Source organism: Biomphalaria glabrata, chromosome 4, assembly GCF_947242115.1.
Source record: "Biomphalaria glabrata chromosome 4, xgBioGlab47.1, whole genome shotgun sequence".
NCBI classification, from domain to species: domain Eukaryota; kingdom Metazoa; phylum Mollusca; class Gastropoda; family Planorbidae; genus Biomphalaria; species Biomphalaria glabrata.
In genome coordinates this window covers 21,062,998-21,090,710 of record NC_074714.1, presented here as the reverse complement: position 1 = coordinate 21,090,710, position 27,713 = coordinate 21,062,998, and the positions used below count along the sequence as shown (strand labels likewise).

The window sequence follows — 27,713 nt, the reverse complement described above, 5'->3', positions numbered from 1 at the left end:
TGCTTATTTCATGAATATAGGCCTATCATAAGTAAGATTCCTGAATGGTAATGACATGCTATATGTGAATTCTGCTAATCGCACTGGATGACATTTTTGGATTTCTTTCCAAAAGATTTTTTTAAATTTAGTGTAATATACGTACTAGCTAAGTGTCACACTTTAAAATAACAAAAAACCATGTTAACATCTAAAGCTCTATTACGCTAAATGACGACAATAACTCCACACATAGTAAAGATCAAGACACGGAATGTGGTCAGTACAAACTCTAACGTGAAAAAATATATTTTGAGAAATTGGGTAGGGGTGGTTTGGGTGACACATCTCGCATTGACGCAGGTAGAGTTAAACAAATGAAGACAAGACCAGCACAGAGCACTGGTTGTTGGCGTCATGCGTCTGGCGATTATCTACTTGGGAATGGTCATTACATGTGACACCTATCCCGCCCCCTCTCTTCTGCTCACCTTTCACTCCTTGTATATACTCTTTCCTCCACCCCTCCCCTCTCTCACGCGATTTTAGTTTTTAATTTTAAAGTAATATCTTAAAAAACGTTTTTGAAAATAAAAAGGTGCCTCTTAATAAACACACATACACAAGCCAAAATGTTTATTAAAGAAAATGATGTGAAAAACAAACACACATTTAGTACGTGAAAAATATGTCTTAACACAAACACTCATGCAAAACATAGATATGAATAATTCTTTTAAAAGAAATAATACAATAAACGTACATAATGTATTTCGCGCCAAAACGTCCCGTCGCCAAAACGGCTCGCGCCAAAACGATCTTCGCGCCAAAACGGCGGGGCCAAAACGGCGTCGCCAAAACGGCGGCGCCAAAACGTCCTGCTTCGATATATATATATATATATATATATATATATATATATATATATATATATATATATATATATATGAGAAATAAAAAAGCAGTCTTTCTCAACTTTCTGCGAAGAAAAAAACCCAGACATGTTGAGCCCTTTCTCTTGAAAGTTTGGGCTTCTGGGGGAGTGCTGTAAGGCCATTTAGTTGGGTTCGGGGCGAAGCCCCGACGCCAAAATCGTTTTTTTTTTCATTCTTCACTGTAGAAACGCATTCTCCTGTCATCTACAGTTCATTATTTATCAGTGGGGTTTGGGGCAAGGCCCCGACGCCAAAAGCGTTTTCTTGCATTCTTCACTGCAGAAAAGCATTCTCCTGACATCTACAGCTCATTATTTATCGTTGGGGTTCGGGGCAAAGCGTTTTCTAGCATTTTTCACTGCTGAAACGCCTTCTCCTGTCATCTACAGTTCATTATTTATCAGTGGGGATCGGGGCCAAGCCCCGACGCCAAAAGCGTTTTTTAGCATTCTTCACTGCAGAAACGCATTCTCCTGACATCTACAGCTCATTATTTATCGTTGGGGTTCGGGGCAAAGCGTTTTCTAGCATTTTTCACTGCTGAAACGCCTTCTCCTGTCATCTACAGTTCATTATTTATCAGTGGGGATCGGGGCCAAGCCCCGACGCCAAAAGCGTTTTTTAGCATTCTTCACTGCAGAAACGCATTCTCCTGACATCTACAGCTCATTATTTATCAGTGGGGTTTGGGGCAAGGCTCCGACGCAAAAATCGTTTTCTTGCATTCTTCACTGCAGAAAAGCATTCTCCTGACATCTACAGTTATTTATTCATTCTATTAAAAAATGACCTTTTCAATAATGTTTTACTTGAAAAAATATTCTAATATCAATTAGAAAGGCCATTACTATATTGCAAATAAAACGATTTGAAGATACCCCACATATTTACATTTAGGCTTTGAAGATCGCCGACGAAAAAAAAAATTAGAACAATAATATTTTTTTAAAAAAGCTCATTTGTAAGTGTTACATTTTGTTCAATAGGCATGTTTGTAATTTTGTTTTGTTACAGAACTGTAATTCAAAACTCTAACAAAAAATTTCGGAAGAGGGAGGAGAAATTAAGTGGACCAATTAGATTCTAATCTAAATTTGTTTGCATTTTTAGGATTGAAGCATAAATTATAAGCTATAGTCCCAAACTTATTTAACTAGAAAAATAGCAGATTGAGTTTAAGTAAAGGTTGGAAAAAGTCGACTAGGAAAATAATATTCGGGTTCAGAACTCATCTCATTCGTTACTCTTATACTGACAAATTTCGTATGAATTCTAAATTTTCCATATTTGACTTTTCTGTTTTAAAACATCATGTTTTCGTCCGGTAGAATGAAAACGATTAATCCTCGCTCCTTTTTATAATTTCTGTTAATGATTGTATTTGGCATTAAAGAATTGGGGTTGTGCGACTCGATATAAGAATCTAATTTATAGCACATATAAAATATATTAGTGACAGATTTTTCTTATAATTTTGAAATTTCGTAACTATAATTCAAAAAGAAAAAGTATTAGTTTGTCGGATGGGCGGAAGGCGATTGCATGTATCGCCCCTCCCACCTGGTACATTTTTATTTTCATTTTATATTTACTAATCATAAAATTTGAGATTAGAGAGTTGTACGACATAATATACAGTGATCTCACATATCAATACGTAGCTTATATTATAGTGATTTCACATATCAATACGTAGCTTATATTATATAGATATTCAACTAATTTTGTTCACAAACTATGATTTCCCCATAATAGTAGGACCGCCCCCCCCACTCAAAGGGTTTAGGTGGGAATGGCAGTAGATGTATTCGCCCCCCTCCTCCACCCAATCGGAAAACAGGGGAACGACATAATATAGAGATCGGTTAAAACACCAATAACACGTTTTAATCATATATATATTTAATTGATTCTGTTAGCAAGCTGTGGTTTCTGCAAATTTATTGGACCGCCCCCTCACTCGAAAGTTTATGGGGTGGGGGGGGGGGCGGGATTGATGCCATCGCCCCCTTCCGACCCCACCAAATCGGCCAAAATGCCTCAAGGGGGGGGGCCAAATAATCTAAAATAGGTTGAAATATAAATAATTAGAATATATTATTAACATAAGTAATAAATTTGTATACAAATTTTGTGAATTCTATACTAAAATTGGCCCCCCCCCCACTCGGGGGTGGGGGCGGCCGAGTGGGGGGGGGGCATCGCCCCTACCGCCCCCCCGCTGGATCCGCCAGTGAACCTACCTGATATAAATTGGAAAACACTTACCATAGATAAACACCAAAACCTTAAGGACATAAATGAGCTTTTCATAGAAACTTTACACAACCTAAGTTTAGATCAAATCATTAAAAAGCCAACTAGATTAAACAACACATTAGATCTCTTCTTAACCAACAGTCCTGGATTAGTAGTAGATGATGATATCATCCCTGGTCTATCAGACCATGAGATCATTAAAATACAGTCAGATAAAAGCAGTAGCCAATACAAACCCCCCCCCCCCAAAAAAAAAAAAAATCTTACTCTGGAATAAATGTAACCTAACACAACTACACCAAGCTGCATTAAACTTTCAACAAACATTCTTATTAGAAAAAAGACATTAACCAACCAGTCGATGACCTCTGGAATTTCATTAAAAACCATCTTAAAAGCATTATAGAAAATCATATACCAACTATTTACTCATCAAACAAAATAAACAAATACTGGTTTAATAATAGACTAAAGAATCTTTGTAAACAGAAGGAAAACCTATATAGAAAATTTAAAGAAACTAAGGCAGAAAGAGTTTACAAAAAGTATATAAAAATTAAACACCTAACCTAAAAAGTAAGCAGACAAAAGCAGAGTGAACACATAAACAATGTAATATCTAAAGATAACAACAAAAACCTATGGTCATACATTAAGTCTAAGAAAATGGAAACAACAGGCATAGCGCCATTAAAAGATGAACATAACATAATACATAATGATAATAAAACTAAAGCATACATCCTAAACAAATACTTTGCTTCAGCATTTTCAGCCCCAGGATACAAAGACATGTTACTTAATTTGAACCAAGTAGACAACATAGAAGATATAGTAGTACAAGAAAATGGAATTCAAAAACTATTAGCCAACACCAAACCAAATAAAGCGTCTGGACCTGATGATATTCCAGCTAGATTACTCAAAGAACTAAGCAATGAGCTAGCCCCAGTGTTCAAAATACTCTTTCAGGCATCGCTTAACCAGGGCAGAGTACCAAAGGACTGGAAAGAAGCTAATGTCACCCCCCTATTTAAAAAATGAGAAAAATCTGACCCAGGAAACTACAGACCAGTATCACTTACCAGCATCACATGTAACATCTTAGAACACATAATATGTAGCAACATCATAAACCACTTATACAAACATAATGTCATCACCCCATACCAACATGGCTTTAGGAAATATAGATCTGAAACACAACTAATAGGACTAATTGATGATTTTTCAAAAGGTTTAGATAATAGTGAGCAAATAAATGCTATCTTATTAGATTTTTCCAAGGCTTTTGACAAAGTTCACCACAATAATTTGCTTAAAAAAATAAAATATTTTGGCATTAATGGTCCATTGCATCAGTGGATTAAAGATTTTCTGATAGGGAGAGAACAAACTGTAATAATAAATGGTTCTAAATCAACACCGATCACAGTAAACTCAGGTGTGCCTCAAGGAACAGTTTTAAGTCCACTACTACATTTAATTTACATAAATGATTTACCAAATTGCATTACTTCAGGAACAAAAGTCAGATTATTTGCATAATATATAGAGAATAATAAAAACAACACAAGGCACAGATATTTTACAAAGAGAATTAGATGAATTACAGAAATGGGAATCAAATTGGAGCATGTCTTTTTACCCAAAAAAATGTCAGTTGTTAAGAGTAACAAATTAATTCCACTTATCTTATTCATGGCAAACCAGTAACACAGACTAAAAACGCAAAATACCTAGGTGTTATAATAAATGGAAAACTGTCATGGAATTCACATATTGATGAAACTATAAAAAAATTAAACAAAGCATTAGGGTTTATTAAAAGAAATTTCTATAAATCAAATAAGAACATAAAACTAAAATGTTATTTAACCTTGGTTAGGCCAATAATAGAATATGCATCCTCCGTTTGGGACCCTTCAACTCAAGAAAACATAAAAAAACTGGAACAGACACAAAATAGAGCAGTGAGATTCATAACAGACGAATATTTACATTTGACTAGAGTAACACCTCTAGTAAAATCACTAAATTTAGAAAGCCTTCAGGACAGAAGACTCAAAAGTAAAGTAGCAATTATACATAAAACACTGAACCACAATCTTCAAATACAAAAACAAAATTTAATAAAATACTCTGAAAGACACAAAGATAGAGGCACAATCCTCGTCCCATATACTGGACAAATTTGTACAAATATTCCTTCTTCCCTAGTGCTATTAGAGCATGGAATGGGTTGCCTGAGCTAGCCAGGAAAACCAGTGATTTGGCAGAATTTAAGTCATTGTTTAATATGCATGACTAAATGCATGACGCGTAGGACGTAATCATCTTCTTTTTTGAACTAACGTCTGTATTGTATAAGATAAGATACACAAACAAATGTCCGCAGGCCACGGGTAATGTTCGGCTAGTAAATATATATATATATATATGAAACATTATACAAATAGTCGTTAATTATTTAGATAATCCCCCCCCAGAGCTTTTCAACCTCCATTTTGTCTAGTGCTGTTGGTTGTTAAATACAAGACATGAAATTTGATTCAGTAACATCAATAATGCCAAAACTGCGGCCTGCGTGTCATATCTAGTTCGTTACATTGTGATTTCAACCCCTTCGTAACTCCTGACCACACTTCCATAAATTCGACAAGAACAAAAACACACACTAACACCCACAAAACGGGAATTGAATAAGCCCGCTACTTGCTTGTCAGACTTTTGTAGAAAAGATTATCACTGAGTAAGGGCTTAAAACATGACTAAACTGTTTTCCCACACATGTGTAGCAGTCGCGTTCATTGGCAATGAGGAAGAAAAACCAGATTCTGATTGTACAATACTGAATAACATCCCGCATTAGAACACACATAAAAACAAAGTTTCCCCACAGGGGCTCTCAATGTCCTCTTCATGGCAACAGACACTTAGTTTCTTAGTCTTCTACGCAGTGTGCATCGTTTTCATCTGCTCAAGACATAACACTCATCATTTGTACACTTTATTCTCGCGTGCTGAGGATTTCTGCCGATTTAGTGTTTTCATATTTGCAATGGAATGACGTGAGTTGCTCTTCTTATCGTCTCAGTTGTATAAGTTTAGTCACTGACACTCTGACAGTAGGTCATTTAAATGTGACACGTATAATTCTTCCCACGTACTTTACTGGAAGCCAGGTAATTATTGAAGTACAACTTTGTTTTCTTCTGTGTTATCAGATTCATAGATGCAGTGCTTTTTTTGGGACGGTACGAACCGGTACGCGTACCGGCACCTTTTTCAATGTGGGAAAAAATTATTACTTTTCTTGTATTTTAACGTTTAGTATTAATTTATTAGTAGTTAAAAGTAAGGCAATCCATCACTAAGTACAGGCACCTATTTGTTTTTTTACAAAAAAAGCACTGCATAGATGTATACATAGATGGTGCCCACTGACTACGTGTTACCACGTCACCTGTCTGTGGTCAGGCCTACTAGGACGATTGTTCTCGGTTGGATAGGCAAGACACAATATAACTAATCACAAATTACAAATAAATTAATTACATTAACTTTAGGCCTGCGTAGATAAATAAAATCTTTAAAATACTGGGCAATCAAAGTACTGACGAGTTTCACTGCAACGCTTAATTTGATACATTACTTAAAAGAATTTAAAAAATTTAACATAACATAACTATTTTGAAATAAAAGTTATTATCTATTTCTCATTTAAAAAATATAATATGCATAAAAATGTAGTAATATTAATTAAGTAAGTAGTCGACCCGCAACGTAGCATACGCCGCTATTTAGTATCGGGTGAACACTTCCTGAAAGACACAGTTGTCCAAAGTCAGTGGGTTTGGGCAAACGGCTGTGTGCGGAAGGAGGCGGGAGGAGGTGTGCGTGCGTTACTTGTTCTCCCCCTCTGTTTTTTTTTTCTGAGACCCGCTCTCTGTCGCCGCGAAAGTTACGTGGGGTAACTCTAGTCCGAGTTGCAGAAATAAAAAAGTTATGTTTCCATGACTTTTTCATCGAGGGTTAGAGAGTCGGCGTGCGTGCGTGGTGTTCCGCATGGTTGGGCAATGTAGTGATATAGATTCCATGTTTGTAGTCTTCAAAGGTGGGTAGGGTCTCCACAAAATTTCTTGATCTGTCACTGATCCACCCAATAGAGCCTACCTACGTGACCGTATCTTTATCTCACCCTACCTACTAAGTGGTTCAAAGAGAAGTTCACGAAGTTACGCACCAAAAAGAAGGCCAATTAGATGAGAAAGAGAAAACAAACAGAGTAGGGGGCAAAGTTATGACTCGGTGCTGCAAAATCTTATTTAAGACAGAAACGGTGTTTTAGAGCGTTAATTATTTTAGTCATACAGAAAAACAGAGAATAAAGATAAGAAAAATATATAAATAAAATTTAAAACAAGGTTACAAAGACAGTTTGTGTGAAACACAAACTCAAAATCGGCCCTCGAAGTTGTCCACCTTATCTTATCTTCTTATCTTATATAATACAGACGTTACTTCAAAAAAGAAGATGATTACGTCCTACGCGTCATGCATTTAGTCATGCATATTAACCAATGACTTAAATTCTGCCAAGTCACTGGTTTTCCTGGCTAGCTCAGGCAACCCATTCCATGCTCTAATAGCACTAGGGAAGAAGGAGTATTTGTACAAATTTGTCCTAGCATATGGGACGAGGAATGTGCCTTTATCTTTGTGTCTTTCAGAGTATTTTATTAAATTTTGTTTTTGTATTTGAAGATTATGGTTCAGTGTTTTATGTATGATTGCTACTTTACTTTTGAGCCTTCTGTCCTGAAGGCTTTCTAAATTTAGTGATTTTACTAAAGGTGTTACTCTAGTCAAATGTGAATATTCGTTTGTTATGAATCTCACTGCTCTATTTTGTGTCTGTTCCAGTTTCTTAATGTTTTCTTGAGTTGAGGGGTCCCAAACGGAGGATGCATATTCTATTATTGGCCTAACCAAGGTTAAGTAACATTTTAGTTTTATGTTCTTATTTGATTTATAGAAATTTCTTTTAATAAATCCTAATGCTTTGTTTGATTTTTTGTAGTTTCATCAATATGTGGATTCCATGATAGTTTTTCATTTATTATAACACCTAGGTATTTTGCGTTTTTAGTCTGTGATACTGGTTTGCCATGAATAAGATAAGTGGAATTAATTTGTTTTAGTTTTTTTGTTACTCTTAACAACTGACATTTTTCTGGGTGGAAAGACATGCTCCAATTTGATTCCCATTTCTGTAATTCATCTAATTCTCTTTGTAAAATATCTGTGTCTTGTGTTGTTTTTATTGTTCTATATATTATGCAATCGTCTGCAAATAATCTGACTTTTGTTCCTGAACTAATGCAATTTGGTAAATCATTTATGTAAATTATAAATAGTAGTGGACCCAAGACTGTACCTTGAGGTACACCTGAGTTTACTGTTATCGGTGTTGATTTAGAGCCATTTATTATTACAGTTTGTTCTCTCCTTATCAGAAAGTCTTTAATCCACTGATGCAGTGGACCATTAATGCCGAAATATTTTAATTTTTTAAGCAAACTATGGTGGTGAACTTTGTCAAAAGCCTTAGAAAAATCTAGTAAGATAGCATCTATTTGTTCACTATTATCTAAACCTTTTGAAAAATCATCAATTAGTCCTATTAGTTGTGTTTCACATGATCTATATTTCCTAAAGCCATGTTGGTATGGTGTGAGGACATTATGTTTGTCTAAGTGGTTTATGATGTTGCTACATATTATGTGTTCTAGGATTTTACATGTGATGCTGGTAAGTGATACTGGTCTGTAGTTCCCTGGGTCAGATTTTTCTCCTTTTTTAAATAGGGGGGTGACATTAGCTTCTTTCCAGTCCTTTGGTACTCTGCCCTGGTTAAGTGAAGCCTGAAAGAGTATTTTGAACACTGGGGCTAGCTCATTACTTAGTTCTTTGAGTAATCTAGCTGGAATACACCTAGAGTCTTCACCAGGATTTGATCACGGGACTTCCAGTTCCAAGTGCTTTACCCCTCAGCCAATGCATCTCCACATATTCATTTAGCGTACATTTATATTTTTTAAAATAATAATTATTAACCTTATCAATACATTCAAAATTAATAACATGTTACAGTGTAATAAAGAGAATCTAAAAAGATTTATTCTTCTAACAAAATTAGATAAATTGGCAACTCGGAAAAAAAATTCTTGAACTTCTTTAAGCTACAATTGTGTACAAATGACAAACTTTCCCCTCGCAAATAAAACTTACTCCATTATCATTAGTCATACAAACTAGACATTGATCTAGCTAGATCTAGACCTAGTTTTAGATCTAAATCTAGATTCAAGATCTAAATCTAAGCCTTGATCTAGAAATAGATCTCCGTCTCGAAGTCTAGATCTAGAGTTAAATCTAAGTATATATCTAAGTCTAGATCTAGATCTAGAATCTTGATATAGAATCTACTATATCTAGACTAGAACTCGTATTATAAATATAGATCTATGTAGATATCTACTATATCTAGACTAGAACTCGTATTATAAATATAGATCTATGTAGATCTGGCCCATATGATCTGGCCTCTATTTGTTAGCGACCCCGATAGGCGCTATTAGTTTTGTGTGAAATGTCTGTCAGTCTGTCCGTCCGTCCCGTTTAGATCTCGTAAACTAGAAAAGATTTTGAAAATTCGACATCACAATATTTTAGACCATTCAAAGTTCTGATGCAACGGCTACTTTTTTTTTCTGAAAAAGAAAAATCTAAGAGAAAAAGCTAATTAGTATGCATTATAGGTTAGACCTAATTTAAAACGAAGAGTAATGTAAAATTCATTTTCCTGTAGGCTTGTCTTATATATAGCAATCTTTTTATTATTGCTGAAATAGTTTCTCTTTTTTTTTTTGAGGTTTCGAATAAGAGATTGAGCCTTTTCAAAACAATGACATCACTTAAAAGACTTCCGTTAGGCTAGGTGAGGCGCGGTAGCAGAGCGGTAAAGCGCTTGGCTTCCGAACCGGGGGTTCAGGGTTCGAATCTTGGTGAAGACTGGGATTTTCAACTTCGGAATCCTTGGGCGCCTCTGACTCCACCCAGCTCTAATGGGTACCTGACATCAGTTGGGGAAAAGTAAAGGCGGTTGGTCGTTGTGCTGGCTACATAACACCCTCGTTAACCGTAGGCCACAGAATCAGATGACCTTTACATCATCTGTCCTATAGACCACAAGGTCTGAAAGGGGAACTTTAAAAAAAAAATATTTTATTAATTGGATAATCTTTCGGAATCGATTCTTGTTTTGTCAGGTACAAAAAATAGTCGTGCATATGTTAAACTTGATTCGAATATGGGTGTAGGAACAATAACGTGTATCAAAGATACAGAGTGAGTTGAATAAGCTTTGTAATTAACAAGATTACAGAGACAGTTTGTGTGGAAACACAAACTCAAAATCGGCCCCCGAAGTGGTCCACCCAGGCAGGCTTCAATATTTTCAGAAAGAACATCCAAATGAAATTATATCAAAGACAAATGAGAGATAAGAATGGAGAAAGAAGGTTGACAGATCTTGTGTAGTGCCCCAACGGTACCGCAGATCAAAGGATAGGTGCAAGTGAATGCAAAGTTAGATGTGAACCTGGCCTAACTAGTTCCCCTTTCAGACCTTGTGGTCTATAGGGCAGATGATGTAAAGTTCACCTTTTTTTGTGGCCTACGGTTAAGGAGGGTGTCATGTAGCCAGCACAACGACCAACCGCCTTTACTTTTCCCCAACTAATATCAGGTACCCATTGGAGCTGGGTGGACTCAGAGGCACCTAAGGATTCCGAAGTTGAAAATCCCAGTCTTCATCAGGATTCGAACCCGGGGCCACCGGTTCGGTAGCCAAGCGCTTTACCGCTCAGCTACCGCGCATCTCCTGGCCTAACTGAAGTCTTATAATAGATGTAATTGTTTTGAAAAGGATAGATACATTGTACAGCTGCTCCGCATTCACGAAGATGACCTTCACAAGATTACTATTCTTTTTAATTTAGGTCTAACTTATTATGCATACTAATTAGCTTTTTCTCTTTAAAAAACTGCTTGCATAACTGATTTTAAAAATTAGATTTTTTTCGCTTTCAGAAAAAAAAAGTAGCCGTTGCATCAGAACTTTGAATGGTCTAAAATATTGTGATGTCGGATTTTCAATATCTTTTCTAGTTTACAGACGGACAGACATTTCGCACAAAACTAATAGAGTCTTTTCCCCTTTCGGGGGCCGCTAAAAAACAAACAAACTAGGTGCGAAGGACTAAGTCCAGACTGTTCAACAATTGAAACGAACTTTAGTTCAGAACGGGCCACAGTCGAGTCTCTGTCGCTATTAGAAGTTTTCGCCTCGAAGTCCTAATGCTAACTAATAAAACATTAGCTCCTGGTTTTCACGACGTCACTAAATGGCGCGTTCAAAGTCCTTCAATACGTCTCGCTAAGCTAACCAAGTTCTTTATAAGAGCTTCATTAGAAAACCCTACCTCTCAATATCTTCACTACATAATGGTGAACTTTTACTAATCATGTTATCTGAACAATCTGTATTGAGTCATTATTTAACTTCCAATTGTCCTTCTCGATAACTCATGTAGGTCATCAATTAAAATATAACCATTGAAATGAATTAATTAGAACCCCTTTAAAAAAACTTCATAGAATGTGACCAATTAATTTACTGTACCGAGCTGTCTATAAATTACAAAATTTGCCTATCGTTTTCACTTTGCTTTCATTTTTTAAAAATGTCCAATCTACCATTTTTTAAAACACATCAGACGACGCAGATCCAGTAAGTCTATACAAACGAAGTTCTCAAGGGGTGGAACTATAACTTAAACTTACCAATATGTTCACATATCAGTATACACTGTTATCTATCACCGGATGTATCTATCTAAGATCAATGAGAGTGGGTGAGAGAAAGAGAGAAAACACATAATCTAATTCATTTTAGCCAGAGTGCATTATCTATATCAGCATATCTCTGTCGCTCTCTATCTCTCTTTCTTCCTCCTCTCTTACTTGCTATGATCGCTCTCTCTCTCTCTCTCGTCGTCTCACACGCTTAAGACAGGTTTTTAAAATTAACACCCAGGTTTTATTTGTTTAACGCAAGCTTCTAATATTAGAATTTGGGTCACCGATTCAATCTTGTGACCCAACAAAAGAACAATGTGTTGACATTGGGTTTTCCAGAGTAGAACAGTAGGATAGAACAATACCAACAGTGCAATATCAACTGAATATATTTAAAAACAACACTAACCTAAACTTATTTCCATCTTTACATTCAGGTTTGAATAATTTAAAACAACCTTTTCTACTTTTCAAAGTTGCGCACCTTATATATATATTTTTTGCTTACGTTAATGTATAGAATAACAATAATAATATAAAAATAAACGCTTCCTCGTACATTCCTTTGGTCAACGAATTTTAGTATTATTTCATTGAATTGGACCAGCCCTTAAATTCGAGTTTCACTTCTCCCCCCTCCCCCTTTTCCACAATCTCCGCCTTAACAAATAGTTTTATTTATATCATTTGATTATTCTTTTGCTTTTCAGTTCTTATTCGAAATATTTGATAAGTTCTGATATTTTTGGTCTGGGCCCATTTTCTTATTACATACTGCAAATAGTTATTCTCACATAATTTTTTTTTATTGCTTCTTTATGCAAACAAAGACAACTAACAAAATAATGCGACACTGTTAAGAAATCTTATTATTGAAAATACGAAAATATACTTCTTAAGTTTGTTTTCAGTTGAAAAAAACACTTCGAAATGATTATTTGAACTGGCTCCTCTGACTTCTACACATTTAGTTTTCTTGCTAGTCTAAAAGTCTCATTATTGCTAACAGGTTGTCTAGTTTATACACATCAACGTCAAATTATTTTTTGAAAATGTATTACTTTTAAACAATCAAAACAATTGCATATTCTTTATCCATTGGCAAATTTTGATGGGGACTGCCTCTAAGTTTGTGGTATAACATAAACTCTCTTTGTAATCTTTTTTTTTGAACTAAAATATGTATAAATGTTGTGTTTTTTTTAATTACTTACAATTAAAATCTTAACACATTTTTTTAAATTGGTCGGGGGGTGGGGGATGTATGTAGGTCTAAAATCAGCATATAGGTATTATTTTTGTCTAAAAACATAATTAAAATAAGTTTTAAATTTAAATATATTTCAGGTTTTTCTTTGTCACTTTAACGAATTAGACAAAAATGTATTCTATAACAGTACTGTTGGCTTTCTTGTGTTGTTTAAGTTTATGTCAGGCTACCTCATATCCAAGCACATGTAAGTAATTTTAAAGAGTTTACAAATAGTTTAATTTTCGTACTATTTGAATGTGTTCATTTGTCAACCCAGCCTCAGTGGAGCAGCATTTGTGAAAGTTTAAATTAGTTATGACCACAAACTGCCGTCATAAACTGCTGTACATCCTAATTGTTAGACTGAGCTTCACTTGAGATACAATAAGTCAAGTAAAAGAACATTTTCTTCTTAAGTAGACGTCATGGGCGTAGCCAGGATTTCTCATCGGGATCCCCCCCCCGGCCATATATATATATACCCGGAATATACCGGTATATGTGTGTGTGTACATAATTAATCTTTATTATATTCTGACCATTCATTTTTTCGGAAGACATCTATTGTACCCTAGAATATGTTCTTCATGGAGTTAGTGGGAAAACTATAAATACCCGGCCCTTGCCAGCAAAGGGGTCTGGGGGAGAGATGTGAGCTTCCCTAGCGGGGTACGGATGGAGTTCCGCCGCCAGGCACTATTTCCGGTATTTAAAACAAACACAAAAAATGCATATTCTGAGGTATCTACAGTGCATTATCATGCTATTACAAAATGTTAGTTTAAAAACATTATCTGCTATTCATACTTACTTAGGACTTAGATACTCCCGCACCGTTCGAGGCATTGGGCGCTGTCACTGGCAATGTCTGAAGCATCTTTCCACCTGGTTTCCACTGTTCTGAGGTCTTCCATGAAAGTGTGGCGCCAAGTTATGTGAGGACGTTCCTGTTTGCGCTTTCCTCGTAATGGCCTCCATGTCAACGCAACTCTTGGTATGCGTAATTTATTTTGTCGAAAAATTTGTCCCTCAAACCTCAAGCGACGCTCTATCACAACCTTACTAAGTGGTCGACTCCCAGTTCGGCATAGGATTTCCTTGTTTGAGACCCTATATCTATAAATGACTCCTGAAATCCGTCTAAGCCATCTTTGTTGAGCCACATTTAGTCTTTTTTCAATTTCGGCAGATGACTTCCATGCTTTTCACTGCACTTTATTAAAGGAGCCCAGCGACTGGTAGAAATGTATAATCTCTATTGGCTACGCTTTTGGAATTTTGTGACTGTAGTTTGCTTTAGATTTTATATCGAAAAGGAAAGTTTTATGGTTAAAACCATCTGTTGGGGGTTTTAGTCTATAAAATCTCTGTGTTTTTTACAAAACAAGCTCAAAACCCCTTTAGCTACGCTCATAGAATTGGTGACTGTAGTTTGCGTTAGAATAATATTGAAGAGATTTTAAACTCAAAACCATCTGGAGGGGGGTTAAACTCAAAATCCTCCTTGGCTACAATCATAGAACTTTGATTGTGTAATTTGCTTTTTTTTAATACTACAGAGGTGGTTTTTAGTTTCAAACTCCCTGGAAGGGGGAGGTGTAAACTCAAAACTACCCTTGGCTATGCTAATAGAATTTTCAGTGTGTAATTTGCTTTTTTTTTAATTGAAGAGGTGTTTTTTTTAGCTTCAAACCCCGCTGGAGGGTGGTTTTAAACTCAAAATCATGTTGAGGGGTTTTGTACTTAAAGTCCTCTGGAGGAGGTGGCTTATACTCAAAACCTTCCTTGGCTACGCTCATAGAGTTTTGTGTGTAATTTGCTTTTTTTTATATTCAAGAGGTGGCTTTTAGTTTCAAACCCGTTGGAGGACAATTCAGCTAGAATAAGTCTTACCATAAACAGAGGGAAAGGTGTTCCAAATAAAGGCATCCAACAGCACACCCATTACAGTCCAAGGTGAGGCATTGGAAAAGGTGGAAAGCTTTACCTATATCTGCAGTATCCTAGACCACCATGGAGGAACAGAAGCAGATGTCAGAATCCGCATTTGTAAAGCTGGAGCAACCTTCCGTCAGCTGAAGAACACCTGGGGCTCTAGGGAAATAAGCACCACCACCAAGATCAGGCTCTTTAACACCATTGTAAAGCCGAATTTACTTTATTGAGCAGAGACCTGGAGAAGCACATCACCACCATGAAAAAAATCCAGGTATTCATCAATACTTGCCTGAGGAAGATTCTTACGATCCGCTGCCACACAAGATTTCGAATGAAGAACTGTGGCAACAAAAAAAAAACAACAAAGCAGCAATCCATTGAAGTAGATATCCTCAACGACGCTAGAGATGGATAGATCACACCCTTCGCAATCCTGCATCCAACATAACAAGGCAAGCCCTAACCTGGAACCCCCAGGAAGAGGGGACGGCCCAGGAATTCATGGCGCCGCGATTTGGAAGCAGATGGGCAAGACGTGGGGACAGTTGGAGAGACTCGCCCAGCACCAAGACGCCTGGAGGAAGCTGGTTGGTGGCTTATGCCCCAGAAGGAACCACAGGCAGAGATGAGATATTGATAAATTTACTCGATGCATAGGTTTATCTTCAATTTATAAAACTAAATATTTTTCAATTAATTACAATGATCGTTCAATATAGTGTCCTTTACTTCGTTGTTTAATTATTTCAAAATCACTGACAATCTACTTTTCGTTTTCTTTAGTTGTTTTTTAAGGTTCAATCATTCCCCCACTCCCCTTGATTGATTATTATTATTTTTCTCTCTTACTGGATTTTATTGCTAAACAGATTACTTTTATAAAATCTAATATATAAGGGAAAGAACCGCTAATAACTGCTATTTATCTAAAAATGCACTAGGTGTAGCTCCCTTTCTGCCATCTATATTATAAAGTAGAATGTGAGGGGTATGTATGTATGTATGTTACTTATAGACATCAAAACCGCTTGACCAATCTTGATAAAACTTGGCAGGAATGTTTCTTGGGTACCAACTTAGACCTTAGTGTATGTATTGTAGCCCTAAAACAAACGTAAGACCCTAAAAAAAAAAAATGTTGTCCGACTCTATTACAGCTATAGTATTTTATGGATCTAGGCCATGTCTACAATGTTGACATTAGAAAAGATAGAAAGGATTTAGACCTAGATCTAATTTTAAGAAATACACTTTGCGCAGATAGTTTTTTACTTTGACACATGAAAATACAAAAGAAGATCCATTGATTTCATTTTATAATAAAATTAACCTTCAATTTTGTGTTTCAAAAGCATTTTTTACATTAATTAGTTCCTTATATCTGTGATTACAGATTTCCTGACGAACATTCTTTCATTAGACAGTTCCGTAATGAATCGCGTACTAAATATTAATTCGTTTAATTGTTTACTTTATAATCCCATCCCTAGATCTAAAACTCTAATTCAACTCTAAGATGATAAAACTTCTCTTCGAACAGATAGTTTTATACTTTAACACATAAACATATTAATTAAAGTCCATTCATTTCATATTTTGATCAAATAAACATTCAAATTTGGTTTTCTAAAGCTACATTCGTTTACGAAAGCTGCGAAGCCGAGTTGAGATAGGCCTAGATCTATATTCATTCATGAATCGCGTACAAAAAATTATTTCGTTTAATTGTTACTTTATAATCCCATCCCTAGATCTAAAACTCTAATTCAACACTAAGATGATAAAACTTCTCTTCGCACAAATAGTTTTATACTTTAACATATAAACATATTAATTAAAGTCCATTCATTTCATATTTTGATCAAATAAACATTCAAATTTGGTTTTCTAAAGCTACATATATACACGAAAGCCACGAAGCCGAGTTGAGATAGGCCTAGATCTATATTCATTGATGAATCGCGTACTAAAAATTATTTCGTTTAATTGTTCACTTTATAATCCCATACATTTAACAAAGCTATCGCTCTTTTTGTTTTTAATAGATAAGAATGTATCGACCTCGGGTAAACCCATTTTCGCAAAACTAATTTTATTTTCGTAACGAAAGAGAAATTACGTGAAATGATTATTAGCTAAGTTTAACATACATCTAAATCCAATCCACTAGATTATTCAAAAGCATTTTTTACATAAATTAGTTCCTGATATCTGTGACTACAGATTTCCTGGCGAACATTATTTCATTAAACATTACCAATGGTTACACATTAACACATCTCTCTACTGAGTCTATTCCTAGGCCTAGGTCTAAAATTCTTATTGAACTCTAAGATGATAAAACTTCTTTTCGCAAAGATAGTTTTGTGCTTTAACACATAAATATACTAATTATTGTCCATTCATTTCATATTTTAATCAAATTAACATTCAACTTTGTTTTTCTAAAGCATTTTAATACATTCGTTCGCTGTTCGCTAAAGCTGCGTAGCCGTGTTGAGATAGGCCTATATTCATTCATGAAAAAAGGTCACGCATGCACAGCACAGAATGAACTCTATAAAAGACAATGTTTAACTCTAGATTAGTGTAGATTTAGATCTATGTCTACCTCAATATATACTTTATACTTTATACACATGAACATACAAAATTTAGTCTATTCATCTCAAATTTTAATCAAATATATGTAGGCCTACAAGCAAATGTTTTAATTTGAAAAAAAAAAAAAAGATTTAAGCCTATTAGCTATTTTGATTAGATATTTTCATTCACACTATTTTTATATTGACACATTTGCTTTACTTATTACTTTATTATTTCGTTTAATTGTTTACAAAACACTCTCAGTGACTATATCGACAGTAATGCGCAAATAAAGACCCGCGGGTCGCGGGTAACATATGTCTAGTTTAAAATATAAATCAAAATTAATAAAGTAATACTTATTGGTATTTACTAATTGGTTAATTTTTGGATTGATTCGTGTATTGTCATCGACTAAGAATAATTAAAAGCTAGAAGATCTGGAATTCGCTGATGACATGGCCCTATTATCACACAGACTACAGGATATGCAAGAAAAGGTCACAGCTTTAAGAGAAGTAGGAAAAAGAGTAGGCCTCAAAATAAACCACCAAAAAACAAAAGTACTCAAAGTAAACAACAAACAAATTGGAGACATAGAACTGGATTCTCAGACAATAGACCAAGTAGAAAATTTTATATACCTTGTATATAAGGTGGAACAGAGGAATACATTAAACGCCGTATAAATCTAGCGCGTCAGACATTTACACAGCTAAAACCAACCTGGAAATCTCCTTACATCTCAAACAAGACTAAACTAAGAATCTTTAACTCTAATGTCAAGGCTGTCCTACTGTGTGGTTCTGAATCATGGAATACAACTGAAGCGACAACAAAAAAAAAAAAATACAGACCTTCATCAACAGATGCCTGAGAAATATCCTAAAAATACACAGGTATGACAAAGTAGAAAACACCAAACTGTGGGAGATGAGTGGACAGAAAAATATAGAAGTGCAGGTCTTAGAGAGGAAGTGGAGATGGATTGGCCACATCCTTAGAAAAGATACCAGCAACAGAGCTAGGCAGGTCTTAGAGGGGAACCCCCAGGGAACAAGACGCAGAGGAAGACCAAAGAGAACATGGCGACGCAGTGTACTTGAAGAAGCCGAGAGGACCGGGAAGAGATGGGAACCATAAAAAAAACTAGCAAGAGACCGTGGAGAGTGGCGTGTTTTTGTCGAGGTCCTATGTTCTGTGAGGAACTAGCAAGAGACCGTGGAGAGTGGCGTGTTTTTGTCGAGGTCCTATGTTCCGTGAGGAACTAGCAAGAGACCGTGGAGAGTGGCGTGTTTTTGTCGAGGTCCTATGTTCCGTGAGGAACTAGCAAGAGACCGTGGAGAGTGGCGTGTTTTTGTCGAGGTCCTATGTTCCGTGAGGAACTAGCAAGAGACCGTGGAGAGTGGCGTGTTTTTGTCGAGGTCCTATGTTCCATGAGGAACTAGCAAGACACCGTGCAGAGTGGCGTGTTTTTGTCGAGGCCCTATGTTCCATGAGGAACTAGCAAGAGACCGTGGAGAGTGGCGTGTTTTTGTCGAGGTCCTATGTTCCATGAGGAACTAGCAAGAGACCGTGGAGAGTGGCGTGTTTTTGTCGAGGTCCTATGTTCCATGAGGAACTAGCAAGAGACCGTGGAGAGTGGCGTGTTTTTGTCGAGGTCCTATGTTCCATGAGGAACTAGCAAGACACCGTGCAGAGTGGCGTGTTTTTGTCGAGGCCCTATGTTCCATGAGGAACTAGCAAGAGACCGTGGAGAGTGGCGTGTTTTTGTCGAGGTCCTATGTTCCATGAGGAACTAGCAAGAGACCGTGGAGAGTGGCGTGTTTTTGTCGAGGTCCTATGTTCCATGAGGAACTAGCAAGAGACCGTGGAGAGTGGCGTGTTTTTGTCGAGGTCCTATGTTCCATGAGGAACTAGCAAGAGACCGTGGAGAGTGGCGTGTTTTTGTCGAGGTCCTATGTTCCATGAGGAACTAGCAAGAGACCGTGGAGAGTGGCGTGTTTTTGTCGAGGTCCTATGTTCCATGAGAAACTAGCAAGACACCGTGCAGAGTGGCGTGTTTTTGTCGAGGTCCTATGTTCCATGAGGAACTAGCAAGAGACCGTGGAGAGTGGCGTGTTTTTGTCGAGGTCCTATGTTCCATGAGGAACTCAAAGGAGTGATGATGATGATGATGAATAATTATGAAAAAAATGATAACTTGATCAGAGAATGGGAAGTGGGAGAAAATTTGTCAAAACGTTTTAGCAGAGAGACAGAGTGAGTTGATATAAGCTTTGTAAAAATAAAACTAAACCAGATCTCTAGTGTTATCATGTGAACAAGGAACAGACTATTTGCATTTAAATTAAAGTATGAGAATCTCTTATAAACTGTAAATCTACCTTTTGTTACATTCACAACACCTGTAACATTTATGCAAAGCAGTTTAGCAAGTTTACTTCAATATCTACATACTGAAACGACCTTTTATATGTACAGTATGCATTATCAAATTAGTAACTTCAATAAACTGAGGCACGATATATATATATATATATATATATATATATATATATATATATATATATATATATATATATATATATCATGTATTTTATTTTAGATTACATGAACGGCAATTGTGGCAAATCAATATTTGTGAATGGTGACGCTCTCATCAAGATATACACCAACTCCTATGGATATGGTGCTTGTACAATTAACCTCTATTCTGTTCATGGGGCAAACCTGGTCGCATCGTTTTATAGCTACTATATGCCTAGTTCCTACTACGTTTACCCTTGTCAGAGTGAGTTCATTCAGTTGGGAACACCTGGTAACATTAATATGCTAGGTGAGTACATTTATATAGAATACTAAGCATTTCTGTGTACATTAGTAACAAATTATAATCCGTCAATAGGGAAAGAAAGAAATTTCTTTAGTATATTTTTGACATCTCTTAACAAGTACTCAGATTTGTAAACAATGCAAGATGGTCAATACCCGTTTTATTTTATGTAGATCTATTAGTACCGAAGCAGGACGTTTAGATGCAGCTATAATACAACACACACACACGCGATGGTCGTTTTTGTTAAGCCTTTTTACGCTTAACGTTTTGGCGCGTGATGTTTTACTCACGGTTTTAGTCACATTATATATGATCATTTTATAATGTCTTTAAAAAGAATGATACATGTCTATGTTTTTGTATGTGTTTATGTTCAAAGGTAGTTTTCTGTAAAGAACAATTGCTATTTTTTTGTCCATTAGATTTAGGATTTAAGTTAAATAATTAACTAGCAGGTCACCACGTGAATTAATCTCTCTAAAAAATAAGCATTAAGTGTTCCGCTAAATACTCAGAATGTGCGAAGTGTTCCTTTAAGTAAGAGGTTTGGGAAACAGTGACTGAATGAAAAATATTGAATAGAGAAAAAAAAAGATGTTTATTACCGAATTATTTTTTTTTAAATTATCGACAGAACTTTTCGAGACAAAACGGCTGCGCCAAAATGTCACGTACCCCTAGAGTTGTCATCTACCTTGACTATTTATTGTGTACATCTCTATCTTGTGGTAATTTTATCTTGAAACGCCTAAACATTAAACTTAAAGAGCTATTTGAATTTTACAACAGAAAAACCAAGAAGCAGTGTAGGCCTACTTTTTATATTTATTCATCTTGAGTTCAATTTACAACTCCTCATATAGCTTGCAAACTCGACTTAGGGGTTATGTATATCTTAAGGTATTCATGAATAGACGTTCATGCACATTTTGCACAGTGTCTTATGAAGAAATTAGATGATCTGTTAATGGCAGACATTGAATGTGCAGAGCTCGATGAACGGACCGAAATGATGGAAGCATTTTACCATCACAAAAGAGATACAAGAAACCCATAGCAAAGACAAACAGACACAAACACTATTTTGTTCCCCTGGCAATCAAATCATTAAATAAGAACAATCTGGTATAAACTTTGTCACATGTAAATTATGAGTGAGTCTGGTGTGAATGTACACTTTGGTTTCTTATAGTTATAATGTTTTTTGTTTGGTGTAATGCACGAATTGTAAGACAAATTTCCGTACGGACAATAAAGATAATTATTATTATTATTATTATTATTTACAAGAAATAAATAAAACTAGTCGACTCACGGCGTAGCGGTTCCCGGTCATTTCATCCGGGTCACTTCATCACCAGTCACTTCATCCCCCGTCACTTCATTCACGGTCATTTCATCCCCCGGTCATTTCATCCCCTGGTCATTTCATCCCCTTGTCACTTCATATATATAGATATTTTAGACCACTGTCAGCTTTAGTAGGGAGAAACTGATTGAAAAAAAAAACAACTTTTTTGTTGCTTATTAGTCTTTATGTCTTTATGTATTTGATGTGCTGTAGGTTTCAAATTAAGGTACTGGAGCTGAGTTTCAATCACAGTTAAGAGATTGTTTTTTTTAAATTATTGATCATAGTAAACCCTGCTATTAGTTATACCTAAAATGTTTAAGAGGAAAATCATAAATGATCGTTTGTCTGACACCAAGACAACTTCGTTTAACCTTGACCACAGAAACAGGTGAAATAGAGATGCACCAGACTCGGAGTAGTCTACACGTGGCCACAGAAACAAGAGATTTTATAATTAGTCTACACCATCGGGCTGCTTGCTCACAAAGATAAAATCTAGTAAAATTTTAAAAAATTCTTTTTAAAAACAAAGAAACAGAACTGCCAAATAGCTGCAATTTCTATCAATAATGCAACATTCATTTCCCTTTTCTATATAAAACAAAATTAATTAATTAACACTAATTAATTAACTAATTGGATAATTTTTTTATTGATTTATGTGATTTCATTGACCATAAATATTTGTGCAAAGTTTCAACTTGATCCGTGAATGGGAATACGTGTCAAAAAAATCCTGCGAGATAGAGACAGTTGGAGAGAGTTAAATATAAGTTTTGTACAAACAGTTCAATTAAGCTCTGTTCATGTAGTTAAACATAGTTAAACATTTTGTTGTTCTTTTAACAGGAAACGGCGGTTACTGTCGCAGTTATAAACCTGTTGGACAATACGCCCTTCAGAATAATGGCATATTTACCTACTATACCAGTAGTACATTTAACTTAGCTCCAAGTATACAATTGTTGGTTTCTGAAGTATACCCCAAGAATACAACTGGATGTAAGTAAACAAATATCATGCTAGAAATAATCAGAAAAAATAATCGTTGTCAAATTGGAAGGTTTTGATAGTCTATTGTTAGTTTAAAACTTTAAACCACCTTGTTTTCTACATAATTGTGAATATTGTCACGGGTCGCTCGTCGCCGATTTAGTACATTTTCTATGCAAAACAAACATTTAATTAATGACGACTAATTGATTTATTAATTTTTATTTGAATTATTCATGAGTTGTCATCGACAATGAATAATTATGCAACATTTCAACTTGATACGCGAATGGGAATGAATGGGAGAAATGACGTGTGAAAGATTAAGACTAGACTAGCGGAGTGACGGATATAGGCTCGGTAAAAAACAATTGCAACTCGTGATTTATTTCAACAAATGTACGACGTTTCTAATGTAATCTTATCACCAACGCTCCTTCTTAACAATATATAGTTACATCCTACTAGTATCCATTTCTCAATCTTGTCGTGCATGTTAATTATAGCTTTTAGCTCTGCTAAGTCATTGTTTTTTTCCTGGCTGATTTAGGCAACCCGTTCCATGCTCTAAAAGCGCTAGGCAACTATGATAATTTGTTAGAATTGTTCTATACATGCTGAATATATATAATCATTTCTTTAGTCTTTTCCTCCAAAGTAAAAAATTAACAACGCATTAATTAATTTCGAATACTCCGAACACAGACCTAGAAGAAGATTACAGTTTCATTTTCAATGTACACAAACATGTGTGTTGAAATTCCTGTCGGAGATCTCTAAACACAGCTAAATGTAATATAATCTTTGACATGGTGTTATGGAGTGTGTGTGTGTATGTGTGTTTCTATAGTGACGTTGGGAAGAGGTTAGCGAATTTTTGTTAATGATGCAAGATAGGGGGAATTGTCGTCATCGGTCTTAGTTAGGACAGACGACTCCAGAACGTGAGAATGAAAGGTTGTTTTATTGTAGTGGAATAACTTTTGTTAAAAAATATTATTACTTAAGTCTAGGACATTTATTTGTTCTCATGTCAATTTGATCACCTGGATGCTACCCTGCCTCATAGTGGCGCCCGAGTGGAAACGATCGTAGGAGGAAACGATTAGGCCAAAGGGTAGCAAAACAAGACTGCCTCTAACCGCGAGTCTGACCCCCCCGCCAGACAGATCAGTGTACACTTTTCTCATTCAGGCCGTTGAGAGGGACTATTGTTTACTTTTGCTGGCCTAGAGTTCCAAAAGCTCAACTCTACTTGACAGTTTCAAGAAGAAGACGATATCAATTTGATTTTACCTATATTATAACAAAAGTTCTATTTAGTTTTGTTCACAAGGAAGTTACTCAAGTTAGTTCAAGTTTTATTAGTTAAACCATAGACTCAAATACGACTACAGCGGTTTAGTTGTCTAACAGTTGTTTGGGGCTAAAAGTCAACGACGTTAACAACACATGGTATATTAAAAATAGTTTCTGTTTCCAGGTGCGAGTAACTTATTCTCAACTGTTGTTTGATACTTTGTTATCACCTTTAAACCTCGTATTGAATACATTGTTAATTTATTTGACTGATTAAGTATACTTTGTTTTCTTAAACAGAGTAGTCTTATCTTTGATTAGTGAGGATGGCGGAATCATGCATTATGCCTAAATGTAATACTGTTGTAACTCATGTACACAGATTGCCAATATGGAAGATTTGACTGCCTGTCACAAGACACCTGTATTGACGAGAGTCTCACCTGCAATGGCTACAACGACTGCTCCAACGGCAGGGACGAGTACGAAGGATGTGGTTTTACTTTCACAGTGGGCGCCATCGGTGGATTGGCTGCTGGTGTCTTCTTCTTCTTTGTCTTCGTGGTGATACTCTCTGTCGTCTGCTACAGAAGAAGAAGAGTCAGAATTGGATATGTTCAATACAATTAAACGGACATTTTATGACTTTTGTTGTAATGTTTTTAAAAGAGGAAAGGTTGTCATCAACGCGTGGTCTTCGAGAATAGTAAGAATAGATCTTTAAAATGAACATGTGCATTTGTAAATAAAAGTATAGGCACTGAGCTTTTTTTTGTTTGTAGAAGTAATAGAATTGGAAATGTCAATTTAAACAAATCGTAAAATGTCGCAAATAGGCCTATAAACAAACTAAGAATAAGAAAAATACGAAATCTTATCTGTGTATTAGCTACAATGAGAAAAGAAAAGTAAATAAATATAGTAAGTATTGGGTACTTTAATCTTAGTGTTACTTTGTTCTGTTTTTACTTAAAGCTTACTTGTTATGCTTGCAAAAAGAAATATATTGATTTGCATTTTAAAACAACTTAAATGTATTAAATTTAATAATGCTGAAGGTAAAAAAAAACCAACAAAAACAGAAAAAAAGTTATTATCATGGATTTTACAAGTACTTTAATAAATAAATGCAGGAATAAATAGAGATTTGCATAACAATATCATTTATTAGCACAAAATCAGAATCAGAAAAAATTTGTGAAAGTTATAAGAAGTAACAAAAAAAGATAATAATTATACACACACACACTTGCAGTCTATAATCAGTATACAATACTACAATATTGCACTCTTAATAATTATTTAATGATAGAAAAAAAACAACATTTTCCCCAAATCCAAATCCCCCCACCACCGAAAAAAAAAATTCCTGGTTAAGCGAATGCAAAAATTGACTTCGAGTCTCTTAAGCTCTAATTATAAAACGGTGCGAAAACATGAGCGTTTACTTATTGACTCAACTCTCATGAACACAAACACCCCGCTGACGTTGATATTTTTAAGATATAGAATGTCTTAAACTCAAGACCAAATATAATTTTAAAGATTATTATATTGGAAAACTTATAAAGGTTTTCACTGTGCCTCATTTAGCAAATAATTATTTTCCTATAGATATACTTACACTGTCCAGTTTATAAGAAAATCGTTAGAGCTGTTTTCGAGATCCGTGTCCATCCTCCAACCCAGGTTGTTGTTTTTTTGAACCGATGTAGAATTTGCTAGCTGAATAGAGGAACAGCAATAAAATTTGTAAACAAAACTAACAACGTATGGCATATGTAACTAAAACGCAATAATGTGGAGGCATTAGTTGATACAAAAGCAAATTACAAACAACGCTCCCCCCCACGAACTCCGTGATGGATGGAAGTGGAACCAACCCCAGAAAGAACCTTTTCTAGTATACAAATCCCTTAATTATCTACAAACCACGATTTTAATAAAGAAGAGCCAAACTAGATATAATGAGCATTAATTTTGGGTAAATTTGGATTTCAAACATATAGAAAATATAATCTATAGTCAAGGAAATATTGGAAAAGTGTGATATAATTATATAAATAAAAGTTTCTTTTGATTACATTACACTCCTAGACCCCCCTGTGAGAGCCCACCCAGCTGGCTAAGAGCGGCTCGAACGAATATTTTTTCGTTTAGTGGGTTCCCAGAAAAAAACAAGGTTACAAAAGACAGTTTGTGTGGAAACACAAACTCAAAATCGGCCCCCGAAGTGGTCCACCCAGGCAGGCTTCAATATTTTCAGAAAGAACATCCGATTTAAATTATATCAAAGACAAATGAGACATAAGAATGGAGAAAGAAGGTTAACAGATCTTGTGTAGTGTCCCAACTGTACCGCAGATCAAAGGATAGGTGAAAGTGAATGTAAAGTTAGATGTGAACCTGGCCTAACTAGTTCCCCTTTCAGACCTTGTGGTCTATAGGGCAGATAATGTAAAGTTCATCTGTTTTTGTGGCATACGGTTAACGAGGGTGTCATGTAGCCAGCACAACGACCAACCGCCTTTACTTTTCCCCAACTAATGTCAGGTACCCATTAGAGCTGAGTGGACTCAGAGGCGCCCAAAGATTCCAAAGTTGAAAATCCCAGTCTTCACCAGGGTTCGAATCCTGGACCCCCGGTTCTGAAGCCAAGCGCTTTACCGCTCAGCCTCCGCGCCTCCCCTGGCCTAACTGATGTCGTATAATTGATCTAATTGTTTTAAAAATGCTCAATCTCTTATTCGAATCCTAAAAAAAAAAAAAAGAAAAAAAAAATTTCCGCAGTAAAAAAAAAAAGTTTAGGAAAATGAAGTTTACAAGATTACTATTCTTTTTTAATTAGGTCTAACTTATAATGCATACTAATTAGCTTTTTCTCTTTAAAAAACTGCTTGCATAACTAATTTTAAAAATTAGATTTTTCGCTTTCAGAAAAAAAAAGTAGCCGTTGCATCAGAACTTTGAATGGTCTAAAATATTGTGATGTCGGATTTTCAATATCTTTTGTAGTTTACGAGATCTAAACGGGACGGACGGACAGACGGACAGACATTTCGCACAAAACTAATAGCGTCTTTTCCCCTTTCGGAGGCCGCTAACAAGCATTATGGAGTAGTCTCTAGTTCTTAATATAGATTATGACAGAACTCCTTAACTTGCATCATTCTACAAGACTCATCTAGGAAACACACATACACACTCTCTATAAACCCCCGCCCGCCTCTATCGCAACGAGGTTGTGCACGAGATAAAGTAAGGAAGTAGGATTGGAATATTTGATAATATTGTTTTCCCACCTTGAAGTGCCATTAGTAAAGTACAGACTTACAAGCGTGGTGAACTGTGATA

General features: G+C 35.7%; 1 protein-coding gene across 3 annotated transcripts; it reads left to right on the top strand.

The window, feature by feature from the left end:
- The first annotated feature begins 6,001 nt into the window (after positions 1-6,001).
- LOC106071920 (uncharacterized) lies at positions 6,002-25,300 on the top strand. Of its 3 annotated transcripts, none has more exons than XM_056027343.1 (5): positions 6,002-6,244; positions 13,446-13,555; positions 20,483-20,713; positions 22,917-23,069; positions 24,742-25,300. In XM_056027343.1, exons 2-5 carry the CDS (start codon positions 13,480-13,482, stop codon positions 24,987-24,989), a joined length of 708 nt encoding a protein of 235 aa, XP_055883318.1. In that variant the 5' UTR covers positions 6,002-6,244; positions 13,446-13,479; the 3' UTR covers positions 24,990-25,300. The 3 variants fall into 3 exon arrangements, with proteins under 3 accessions (XP_055883318.1, XP_055883320.1, XP_055883317.1); XM_056027345.1 differs by having other exon boundaries at positions 6,002-6,358; XM_056027342.1 differs by lacking the exon at positions 6,002-6,244 and adding an exon at positions 12,354-12,535.
- The last annotated feature ends 2,413 nt before the right edge of the window (positions 25,301-27,713 follow it).

Coding starts and splice junctions, on each gene's coding strand:
- LOC106071920 (XM_056027343.1), top strand. CDS start 13,480: ATGTATTCTATAACAGTACTGTTGGCTTTCTTGTGTTGTTTAAGTTTA. Junction 13,556..20,482: donor TACCTCATATCCAAGCACAT/GTAAGTAATTTT, acceptor ATTTTATTTTAG/ATTACATGAACGGCAATTGT. Junction 23,070..24,741: donor CCCCAAGAATACAACTGGAT/GTAAGTAAACAA, acceptor TCATGTACACAG/ATTGCCAATATGGAAGATTT.